The sequence below is a fragment of the Carcharodon carcharias genome, chromosome 22 (genome assembly GCF_017639515.1).
Source record: "Carcharodon carcharias isolate sCarCar2 chromosome 22, sCarCar2.pri, whole genome shotgun sequence".
Taxonomy (NCBI): Eukaryota; Metazoa; Chordata; class Chondrichthyes; order Lamniformes; family Lamnidae; genus Carcharodon; species Carcharodon carcharias.
The window spans coordinates 30,911,627-30,923,658 of NC_054488.1; the positions used below are offsets into that span (position 1 = coordinate 30,911,627).

A 12,032-nucleotide genomic window follows, 5' to 3' on the forward strand; every position below is an offset into this window, starting at 1 on the left:
GATTTTTTTTCTGTGGAATTTGTTTTGCTCCCTGTCCCCTCTAGGAGGAGATGTCGCTTTTTCAGGATACATTCCCACAGACAGTCCAGCTCTCCAGTCTTTCACCTCAAACAGTCTTTCTCCATGAGTGGGTGCAGATAATGAATATTGGTAAGATGTTCAACAGGTGAAGCAGAGCCTCACCAAGCCTAATCGGGGGTTAGGGTTAGGGTTAGCCTGATCTTTGGTTTTATCTCTGGTTATTATTGGATGGAACAGAGAAAAATACTGTTGGTGGTCGAATTTGCAGGTGTACCTTTCGACATCCTACAGATTTCTTATCTGCTAGTGGGCTTTGGCGGGTTTAGAAGAATGAGAGGCGACCTTATTGAAACATGTAAGATTCTTAGGGGGCTTGACAGAGTAGATGCTGAAAGGTTGTTTCTCCTTGTGGGAGAGTCTAGGACCAGAGGGCATAATCTCAGAGTAAGGGGGCGCCCATTTAAAACAGAGATGAGGAGGAATTTCTTCTTTCAGAGGCTAGTCAATCTGTGGAATTCTTTACTTGCAGAGGGCTGGAGAGGCTGGGTCGTTAAGTATATTCAAGGCTGAGATAGACAGATTTTCAATCAGTAAGAGAATCAAGGATTATGGGAAAAAGACAAGAAAGTGGAGCTGAGTATTATCAGATCAACTGTGATCTCATTGAATGGCAGAGCAGACTCGATGGGCCGAATGGCCTACTTCTGCTCCTACGTCTTATGGTCTTATGGCAGTGATTCACTGCTGTCAGCAGGGGCAGAGGCAGCAGCATTAGTGTGTGCTCAAACTGGGGAGGTGGACAACCAGCCATGTTTCCCCACTTGTGGATGCTCTTAGAATTTTCATCACTCTTTGATTTAGGAGTAATTTCAACCTGTGTATGTCACAAATCACAAAAAGAGTCCAAGTGGTTGAGTAGTACTTTCATTCCTTCATGGGACTTGGGCATCACTGGCAAGACCAGGATTTGTTGCCCATCCCTAAATTAAGTTAATATTTATAATATTGGGTGAGGGACAGCAACTTGATAAAACCGCTAAAATAAAATCAAAATACTGTGGATGCTGGAAATCTAGAATAAAAAGAGAAAATGCTGGAAGAACTCAGCAGGTCTGGCAGCATCTGTGGACAGAGAAACAGAGTTAATGTTTTGAGTCCAATATAACTCTTTGGAACTGGTTCTAAAGAAGAGTCATATTGGAATCGAAACCTTATCTCTGTTCCTCTCTCCACAGAAGCTAAACCTACTGAGTTCTTCCAGAACTTTTTTATTATTCATAAAACCATTGTCTGCATCCAAAACAAAGCACATTAAACAGTAGCCAGTGTGGGACGAGGGTCTAAGTAAAAAAGGTCTTCGCAATGTCCTTCACTTCTGGGGCATGAGTTCAAACCCAGCCCAACTCAGTGAGGTGTTTGCTAGCTCATGGGTCCTATGTGAAATGTATGGATACCTTCAGACTCTCTTATGTGTGAGCATGGTAACTTGGCATGAAATTGATCTGAGGTAGGGTGAACTGCTGCCAATTTCAGGCTCGATTTCTGTTTCTCGTTTCTCTCTAGGGGGCTGCGGTGTTCGTGGGAAGGTCTGGCATTACTTGACACTCTGCTGCCCACTCTTCTACACCAACTACAACTTTCCTACCAGAAGTCAGTCAATCGCTCGCTGCCTTTGACTTGTTTTGTTCCTCAGGCATCAGGATCAACAGCAACATCTCGCACTTAGAGAGAAAAACAAGTAATAGAGAAAAATATCCTGAGGGGTTTCATGGGAAAAGTTAGTTAGAGAAAGTGCGAGAGAAAACAGACACTGAGCCAAGAAGATATTAGTAACCAAAAGCTTGATCAAAGGCAAAGGTTTTAAGGACAAACTTGGAGGAGAGCAAGATAGAGTGGCAAAGAGGATTTTGGAGGGAATTCCAGAGCTCGGGGCCGAGGTATCTGAAAGCATAGCCACCAAACAATCTGGGGGATGCATAGAGGCCAGGATGAGGGGAAGGGAGAGAGTTGGTGGGATGGGGATGGGGAGCGGACTTGCAGAGAACAGAGATAGAGAGGGGTGAGAACATGGGGAACTTTGAACATGAGGATGAGCATTTTAAATTGCTTGGAGAATGAAAAGCCAATGAGTAGTGAGCCCAGGGGTGAAAGGAGAATGGGAATTGGTCAAATAAGATACAGGTGCCAGAGCTTTGGGAGTTTTTGCAGATGGATAGCAGGAGGTTGGGCAATCCTGCAGGTGGTTGAGGTTTTCAGTGGCAGGTGGCTGTGGTGATGGAGGAGGTACATCATGTCAAATGCTGCAAACAGGTTCAAGATGAGGAATAATGCACCACGGTCATGTACATGGGAATGCCCTCATCTCGTCTCTGTCGGTACCGCATTCTGTAGGCTATATCAGTAGAACAGAAACAGTAGCTGCACGTGCACTGTTTAAATGCAGCATTACTGGCTTTATGTCAAAAACTCTGCAAACTTCAATGGATTAAACTAATTTGCAAATTAATACAAATATTTTTTGTGTTACTGTTCTGTTTAAATGTTTGGTCATTTTGTCTGAACTTCCCTGCCTGTTCAAACCCTAATACCCACTTTATGCACCATTTCTAGCCTCAATTCCTCTTCTCTCTGGTTATCTTTGCCTCTATGCTACCACACCCTCACAGGGATGGCAGATAGGAAGCTATGTCAAGGGACAAGTTGGGCCCAGTTAATGTTCTGGGGCCATGGGTTCAAACCCCACCACAGCAGCTAGTGGAATTTTAAGTTCAATTAATAAATCTGGATTTTAAAGCTAGCCTCAGTAATGGTGACCATGAAACCAATGTCAATTGTTGTAGAAACCCATCTGGATCTCTAATGTCCTTAGGGAAAGGAAATCTGCTGTTCTTACCTGGTCTGATCTATGTGTAACTCCAGACCCACAATGTGATTGACTCTTAAGCATCCTCTGAAATGGCCAGGCAAGCAACGCCATCGTACCAAACTACTACCAAGTCAAAAAGCAATGAAACTAGAACTTTGCCTCTGTCACACCAGTTCTGATAATGCCACTTTCCAAAACAGAGCTTCTGACATGTCTTCCTTCACACCCACGGTGGTTGATAGGACCCTTAACCGTGTTCGGCCCATCTCCCGTGCCTCTGCCCTCACAACTTACTCTTCCCCCCCCAGAACCATGATAGGGTCCCCTTGTCCTCACTTTTCAACCCACCAGCCTCTGCATTCAAAGGATCTCTCCTGCCATTTCTGCCAACTCCAGCATGATGCCATCACATCTTCTCTTCACACCCCCTGGCGGCATTCCGCAGGGACCGTTCCCTCTGGGACACCCTGGTCCACTCCTCCATCACCTCCATCACATGGCGCCTTCCCATGCAATTTCAGAAGGTGCAACACTTGCCCCTTTACTTCGCCCACCCCTCACCATCCAAGGACCCAAACATTCCTTTCAGGTGAAACAGCACTTCACTTGCACCTCCTTCAATTTAGTCTCTACTGCATTCGCTGCTCCCAATGCGGTCTCCTCTACATTGGAGAGACCAAACGCAGACTGGGTGACTGCTTTGCGATCTGCTGGCAAGCACAACCTAGACCTCCCTGTCACTTGCCATTTCAACACATCACCCTGCTCTCATGCCCACATGTCTGTCCTTGGCCTGTGCAATGTTTCAGTGAAGCTCAACGCAAACTGGAGGAACAGCACCTCATCTTCTGATGAGGCACTTTACAGCCTTCCGGACTTAACATTGAGTTCGACAACTTCAGATCATGAACTCTCTCCTCCATCCTCACCCCCTTTTTGATCCCACCACCAACACCACCCCCACCTTTTTTCTTCATTTTTATTTTTTCCCCACTTATTTTCATTATTATTATTTCCATTTTTATTTATTGCTTTATCCTCAGCTTTTAGCCTTTTCAATCTTTTTTCCCACCACTGTCTTCTCCACCCCACCCCCACTAGGGCCACCTGTCACTTTCCAGAGTGCTGACCCTGGTCCTGCCATTATCACATTCTGCTTTCCACTCTTAATGTCACCATTAGCACCTCCTTTAGCCAGAACCACCACTATTAACAAACCTTTGACCTTTTGTTTATGAAATCTTTCCCAATCTCTCCTTTGCCTCCACCTTTCGCTGGCCTTCTATCAACCTTCACCTGTTCTGCTCCCCTTAAACAGTAGATATTTCACCACATTTCTACTTCCCTTCAGCTCTGAGGAAGTGTCATACGGACTTGAAGTGTTAACTTTGTCTTTCTCTCCATAGATGCTGTCAGACCTGCTGAGTTCTTCCAACATTTTTTGTTTTTGTTTCAGATTTCCAGCATCCGCAGTATTTTGCTTTTAAACTAGAAGTACTGCCTGGCATCAACCAGCTATCCGAAATGGCAACAGCACACTCGGCCCTCTTGATTTGCAACATCCTCCTTCCTAATATCTGGAGGCTTGTGCCAAAATCGGGAGACTTGCACAATCTAGTCAAGCAACAGTTTGACATAGCCATCCTCACGGAATCATACCTTACAGACCAATGTCCCAGACACCACCATCACCATCCCTGTCCTGTATCATCAGCAGGACAGACCCAGCAGAGATGGCGACACTGTGGTATATAGTCAAGAAGCCCTGGGAGCCCTCAACATTGACTCTGAACCCCATGAAGTCTCATGGCATCAGGTTAAACATGGGCAAGGAAACCTCTTGCTGATTACCACGTATCTCTAACCCACCTACTCCGCCTCCCTGCCACTCCGTCACCCCACCCGTCAGTTGATGAGTCAGTATTCCTCCATGTTGAACATGAATTAGAGAAAGCACTGAGGGTAGCAAGGGGAGAGAGTTATACTCTGGGTGGGGGACTTCAGTATCCATCATCAAGAGTGGCTCAGTTGTACCAATATTGGCTGAATCCTGAAGGACATAACTGCTAGACTGGCAGAGGTGAGAGAAGCAAGAGCGACAAACCTACGTGACCTCATCCTCACCAATCTACCTGCTGCAGATGCATCTGCCCATGACAGGATTGGTAGGAGTAAACGCCACATGCTCCTTGTGGAGTCAAATCCTGTCTTCACATTGAGAATACCCTCCATTGTGTTGTGAGGCATTACTACCATGCTAAATGGGATAGATTTCGAACAAAACTAAGCATCCATTAAGCGCTGTGGGCTATTAGCAGCAGAATTGTACTCAACCACAATCTTTAACCACATGGCCCAGCATATCCTTCACTCTATCAAGCCAAGGGATCAATCTTGGGCCAGTAAGGACTGCAGGATAGAATGTCAGGAGCAGTAGCCAGCATACCTAAAAATGAGGTTCAACCTGGTGAAGCTACAACACAGGACTACTTTCATGCCTAACAGCGGAAGCAACATGTGATTAAGCTAAGCTATCCCACAACCAACAAGGCAGTTCAAAGTTCTGCAGCCCTGCCAAAGTAAACAACGAACAGGAGGGTCCACAAATATCCCCATCCTCAATGTTGGGGGAGCCTAATACATCAGTGCAAAAGACAGGGCTGAAGTGTTTGCAGCAATCTTCAGTCAGAAGTACCAAGTGGCTGATCCATCTCGGCCTCTTACTGAGATTGTTTTGCAGTACAGAGATCGTGATTGGCTGAGTTTGCAAAGCAGATGAGTTGAATGGAGGAGGGTTTTGGAACTCACTGCCTGAAAGGGGAGTAGATGTAGAAACCCTCAACTCATTTAAAAGGTTATTGGATATGCACCTCAAATGCTGTAACCTGCAGGATTACAGACCAAATGCTGGAAAGTGGGATTAGGGTGGGTGGCTTGTGTTCTGGCCTATCAGTTGCAAATTTTCTATGATTAGTCATATAAGGCACTCACAATTATGTCATCACTGGGTTTTCATTCAATTTCTGCATATTTTCTACAAAATGCTCACTTTTTGAAAATTGGAACATTGATTTTTGTGTTAAGTGGTCTCTAAACTAATAATGGTGTGCAGTTGAAACACTTTCAAGCAAGGGTCTATGGAGATTCTGCCCACAGTGTAAAATGGGGAGCTGGTACACCAGCCTGAAGACTTCTTCAGTTTTCAAATACAGGGGTTCAGACCTCGAGGTCTACGTTCAATTTCATTTTCATAGTTTGTTATCAGCAATTCAGCCAGCCATTTGGCAGTGTGCCAAGCAGCCTGCATGGGTGTGTGAGGGAATGTATAATCTTCAGCAATGCTGCATGATTGGTTGACTGAGCTACAACCTTCTGTGAATGAGTTGTCACCCATCATGAGAAAAAATAGCTGCTTCATGGTCCTCTGCAGAAAAGCATCATTCCCACTCCTAATCTCAGCTATAGCTTCTATAACAAACATTGTGACTTGGGCACCACAGCTATCTACAGCCCATTTATAACCACCTATTTTTCCTATCCAGATTTACCAAGTTGGGGAATCAGAGTTCAAACAAACTCATTGCTGCTCAGTGTTCTGCTTTCACACAGATTTGTGGCCATGCTGAGGCAGTGCACAGCATCAGAAGAACAGCACAAACTGGCCCAGATGACGGAGATGGCTCTCAGAGTAACACCACATCTTTTTTTATTTTCTGCAGACACAGTCAGTGAAGAAAATTCCACCAGCCACAGGATCAATTCAAACTTGGATATTCAGAAAGATAAAGTCGAAGTAGTTTTATTGAAAAAAATCAAAGGTTTTCAGTAGTAGTAAACAATCTGGTTATACTTTAACCAAGTAAAAATACTTTTATTTACAGAAACATACTTTAATAAATACTATACATCTAGGACACACAAATGTATATCATAGTCTTAGTTTTTAGACATGTGGCCTCGTGGTAAATCAAACAGCATAATGGAATTAACAGTGTAAAACATCATGGAGAAAAATTTACTCTTTTCATTATTTATAGTGAAATCATACTTCCAAGCAAGAAGAGCGTGTTCATGACTTTACTACAAGTAGTGAACAGAGGAAATAATTTCTCCCTCACCATCATCCTCTGCCCCCATACCCCAAGTGCACTTAAACTCATGTAGTGAAGTCAAGTAACTTTCTAGTCACATGGTCCATTAATATTCATTCTGAATCTGAAGAGATGCTTTGTCTTTTACTAAAATCGCTGCAATAATATAACACCTATATTTTTGATGCTTTTTGTTCCTGCAATTTTTTAATGAATACTTGTCATTTTTCCCCCACAGAATTATTTTGTAGTCTATAGTTCTAATGTATTAGCAATTATATTCTAGCTATAGGTGACTAACATAGATCTTCACCTGCTGTTTCAGGGCATACAAGAGTTGGAGGAAACCTTTTCGGTTGAATTGAGACAAAATAAATCACTTCATATGAGTTCTGAGGATCTTTTTTGTTGAAAGTTGTATTTTTCTTAATAAGCACATAAGAAATAGGAGCAAGAGTTGGCCCCTCAAGTATGCTCTGTCATTCACCAAGATCATAACTGATCTGATCTTCTTCTGAACTTCATTTTCTTGCCTATTCCCCGTAACATTTAACTCCACTATATTTCAAAAATCTGTCTATTTCAGCCCTGAATATATTTAATGACTCAGTCTGTGGGGTGAGAAAGCACACTTTCTGGATTATTCAAGCCTTCCCAAATAAGTTTTCCCTCCTCATGAAGGCCATTGGAACACCATCTAACTAAGCAGAATTTCTGAGGATTTCATTACAGTCTGTGTGTAAAAAAAACAGTTCAATGATGACTGATTACAGTTGTTGGTTCAGACTGTGGCTGAATAATACTGATAGTTATAAACTCAATTCACAATTACTCTATTTACAATGCTTGATTCCACTGTGATGATCTTAATTCATTCTGGATTAAGTTAACTGTATTGAAGCTTTGTGACAAACTTTTGACAGTGAAATATTGCAAGTTTTGTATGCAGAGATGAATACTGACATATCTTTTGAAATATAGGGAAGGATTTTCACCCCAATATCAGTGGAGTGGGGGGAGAATGGACGTGGGCAGGTGTGTAAATTTTTGCTGACACCATCCTGCCCTTCAGCCATTTTGCTGAGGGCGGGGTTAGTGGTGGAACAGCTCACAACTCTCAAGAAGCTTGACACCGTCCAGGACGAAGCAGCCTGTTTGATTGGCACCACATCCACAAACATTCACTCCCTCCACCACCGACATACAGTAGCAGCAGTGTACCATCCACAAGATGCACTGCAGGAATTCCTTCCAAACCCATGGCCACTACCATCTAGAAAGGGCAGCAGACACATGGGAACACCACCACCTGGAAGTTCCCCTCCAAGCCACATTCCATTCTGACTTGGAAATATATCGCTGTTCCTTCACTGTCACTGGGTCAAAATCCTGGAACTCCCTTCCTAACAGCACTGTGGGTGTACCTACACCACATGAACTACAGCGGTTCAAGAAGGCAGCTCACCACCACCTTCTCAAGGGCAACTGGGGATGGGCAATAAATGCTGGCCCAGCCAGCGATGCCCACATCCCATGAATGAATAAAAAAAAGCTACCCACCCAAAAGCAACAGGTAGCTTGTTAGGATAATTTAAGGCCAATCAATGCCAATTATCAGGAGCCGACTGGAGGCAGCCTCCTGGCAACAGACCAGGGGCCAGCACTCCAGGATGCCTTTGAGGTAGGGTTGCCAACTGTGATTAAATGTATTCCTGGAGGTTTCATCTTATGACTTGCCTCACGCTCCAGCCATTAGTCGACAACACATCCATCCTTATAATGCATTGCCTTCTTATGCTAATTAGAAAGCAAAAGGACGCATTACCCAATTGGATGATGCTTCTCCCCTGCCCCACAATTTTCAATATTTTTATATCTGGTAGGGAAAAATGTTCAAAGAAAATGCAAAAAAATATTTTTTTGATGCCTGATTTTTTTTTCCAGGGTTGCACACAGCAGTGCCCTGGAGATCTGGAGACTCCAGGTTAATCCTGGAGGGTTGGCAACCCTACTCTGGATGGACTTCACCCTAAGGTCTTGAAAGAAGTGTCTAGTGAGATAGTTGATGCACTGGTTTTAATTTTCCAAAATTCCCTAGATTCAGGCTAGATTCCATCAGATTGGAAATAGCAAATGTAACTCCTTTATTCAAAAAGGGAGGGAGATAGAAAGCAGGAAACTATAGGTCAGTTAACCTAACATCTATCATTGGGAAAATGTTAGAAGCTATTATTAAAGATATTATAGCAGGGCACTTAGAAAAATTCAAGGCAATCAGGCAGAGTCAACATGGTTTTGTAAAAAGGAAATCATGTTTAACCAATTTATTGGAGTTCTTTGAAGGAGTCACATATGCTGTGGATAAAGGAAATTGGTGGATGTACTGTACTTAGATTTCCAGAAGGCATTTGATAAGGTGCCACGTCAAAGGTTATTGCGGAAAATAAAAGCTCATGGTGTAGGGGGTAACATACTGGCATGGACAGAAGATTGGCTGGCTAACAGGAAGCAGAGAGTTGGCAAAAATGAGTCTTTTTCTGGTTGGTAGGGTGTGATGAGTGGTGTGCCACAGGGATCAGTGCTGGGGCCTCAACTGTTTACAGTTTGTATAAATAACTTGAATGAAGGGACCGAAAGAATTGTTGCTAAATTTGCTGATGACACAAAGATAGGCAGGAAAGTAAATTGTGAAGAGGAAGTAAGGATGCTACAAAGTGACACAGATAGGTTAAGTGAGTGGGCAAAGATCTGGCAAATGGAGTATAATGTGGGCAAATGTGAAATTGTTCATTTTGGCAGGAAGAATAAAAAAGAAGCTTAATTTCTAAATGGTGAGAGATTGCAGAGCTCTAAGATTCAGAGGGATCTGGGTGTCCTAGTGCATGAATCACAAAAGGTTAGTATGCAGTTACAGCAAGTAATTAGGAAAGCTAATAGAATGTTATCATTTATTGTGAGGGAATTGATTACATAAACAGGGAGGTTATGCTTCAATTATATAGGGCATTGGTGAGACCATACCTGCAGTATTGTGTACAGTGCTGGTCTCCTTAGTTAAAGAAAGATGGAAATGCATTAGGAGTAATTCAGAGAAGGTTTACTAGACTAATCCCAGGAATGGGTTTATGAGGAAAGGCTGTACAGATTAGGCTTGTATCCACTGGAATTTAGAAGAGTAAGAGGTGACTTAATTGAAACCTTTAAGACCCTGAGGGGTTTTGACAGGGTGGATGTAGAGAGGAACTTTCCTCTTGTGGGAGAAACTAGAACTAGAGGTCACTGTTTAAAAATAAGGGATCACTCATTGAAGAGAGAGATGAGGAGAAATCTTTTCTCTCAGAGGGTTGTGAGTCTTTGGATCTCTCTTCCTCAAAAGGTGGTGGATGCAGAATCATTGAACATTTTTAAGGCAGAGCTAGACTCTTGGTTAACAAGGGGGTGAAAGGTTATCAGGGAAATGCAGGAATGTGAGGTTGAAGTTACAATCAGATCAGCCATGATCTTACTGAATGGCGAAGCAGGCTCAAGGGGCCGAGTGGCCTATTCCTGTTCCTAATTTGTATGTTAATATGTATGTAGGCTGCAGCTCCTTCCATGCTGAAGGGCCTCCATTGGCTATCCAGCTTCAAGAGTCCTCCCCCATCCTTATTGGACGACTATCACAGCTTCTGGCCACTGATAAGCCAATTCAGACAACATTTTTGTTGGGTGACTACTCCCAACACAGCACAGGGTCGGGACCCCCATTTGACTCCCAACATCAGGGTCTTGAACCAAAATGCAAGATACTTCCCATAGTGTCAAAAATCATTCCCAGATGAAAAGTTTACTTCAACAGCAATGCCCCTCTATTACGATATACTGCTGATAACTTTCAATTAGCTTTGAATTTCTCCAACCAGAGTCGGTATTATTCATTAGATTCATTTTCCCTCCTTTGGCCTTCCAGGCTTGAAGGAAATGTCCATAATATTGTTCAGTTCAATTGTTCTTAAACAATGCTTAACAAATAAAGGGCACTCCTGAACAACTGAACTTTTAATTGTGACTATGTACTCTACTGTTCTAGCAGCTCCATGAGATTGTTTTTTCAAGCAAAGTGAACTGTTTCCCAGGTTGAATCAGTTTACAGGATACCTGCAAATGTGTTGATTGGTAACAACAGGCACTTTGGCATGTACTTAGTTAATCCAATGTTTTCATTTTCATTCTGACTGAATCTCAATGACCTCATTTTATGGAAGCAGTATCCAGGTTCCAGACAAGGCGACACTTCAATGCTGCATTAGTTTAAAAAAAAATCAATGAGCATTATTTATCAAATTCTTAAATTCAAACATTTATTTCCTTAATTTTTTTTTAAATGCCAAATTGAACCTTAAATATAAAAAAGTCTAAAGTCAGGGTGAAGATTAAATCCAACAAAATACAGGACTGAGTAAAGAAAAAACTATCGACCATGGGAACTCTCTGAAGAAGAATGGAATGAAGTGGGACTAAATAAAGATTTTTGTTTAATGAGCACTGGGCAGGGCACTGCATCAGGCATTTATTCACAGTGGGCAAAGGGGAAAAAAACTTGCATTTATATAGTGTCTTTTATGACCACCAGCCATTCTAAAGTGCTTTACAATCAGTGAAGTGCTATTAAAGTATAATCATGTCAGTAAAGTATGTCAGAGACACGGCAGCCAATTTGCACACAGCAAGCTCCCACCAACAGCAATGTGATAATAACTAGATAATCTGTTTTTGTGATGTTGATTAAGGGAGAAATATTGGTCAGGAAACTCCCCTGGTCTTTGAATCGTGCCAAAGGATCTTTATGTCTACTTGAGAGAGCAGACAGGGCACCAGTTTAGTAAATCTTATTGTCTCTGAGACCCCTGTTTCTGGGTCATTGTTTCTTATATGGTTGCAAATTATGGCACACAGCACCCTGCACAGATTCCAGGTGGAAAAAGGGTATCAGCAGGTCATTGATATAGGCCTGTCTCCAACTTTTGGAGTCGGTAGGCCTGAAATGAAGAAAAATGTTCTTTTTGAGGAATTTA

The 12,032-nt window shown here is 42.7% G+C and overlaps 2 protein-coding genes across 11 annotated transcripts in view; one reads left to right on the forward strand and one right to left on the reverse strand.

Moving 5' to 3' along the window:
- rsad1 (radical S-adenosyl methionine domain containing 1) overlaps positions 1-2,515 on the forward strand; it is a 219,497-nt gene extending 216,982 nt beyond the window's left edge. For 6 of the 9 annotated variants that reach the window (XM_041217466.1, XM_041217465.1, XM_041217463.1 and 3 more), the window contains one exon: positions 1,585-2,515. In XM_041217466.1, coding sequence (XP_041073400.1) covers positions 1,585-1,747 — 163 coding nt within the window. In that variant the 3' untranslated portion in view covers positions 1,748-2,515. Of the gene's footprint in view, positions 1-44; positions 151-1,584 lie in introns of all 9 variants that reach the window. The other 3 variants (XM_041217464.1, XM_041217468.1, XM_041217470.1) reach the window with 3 other exon arrangements.
- A 7,920-nt stretch (positions 2,516-10,435) lies between these two features.
- LOC121293974 (phosphoinositide 3-kinase regulatory subunit 6-like) overlaps positions 10,436-12,032 on the reverse strand; it is a 129,639-nt gene continuing 128,042 nt past the window's right edge. For both annotated transcript variants that reach the window (XM_041217475.1, XM_041217476.1), the window contains exon 21: positions 10,436-11,258. In XM_041217475.1, the coding sequence (XP_041073409.1) occupies positions 11,105-11,258 (154 nt within the window). In that variant the 3' untranslated portion in view covers positions 10,436-11,104. The remainder of the gene's footprint in view (positions 11,259-12,032) is intronic.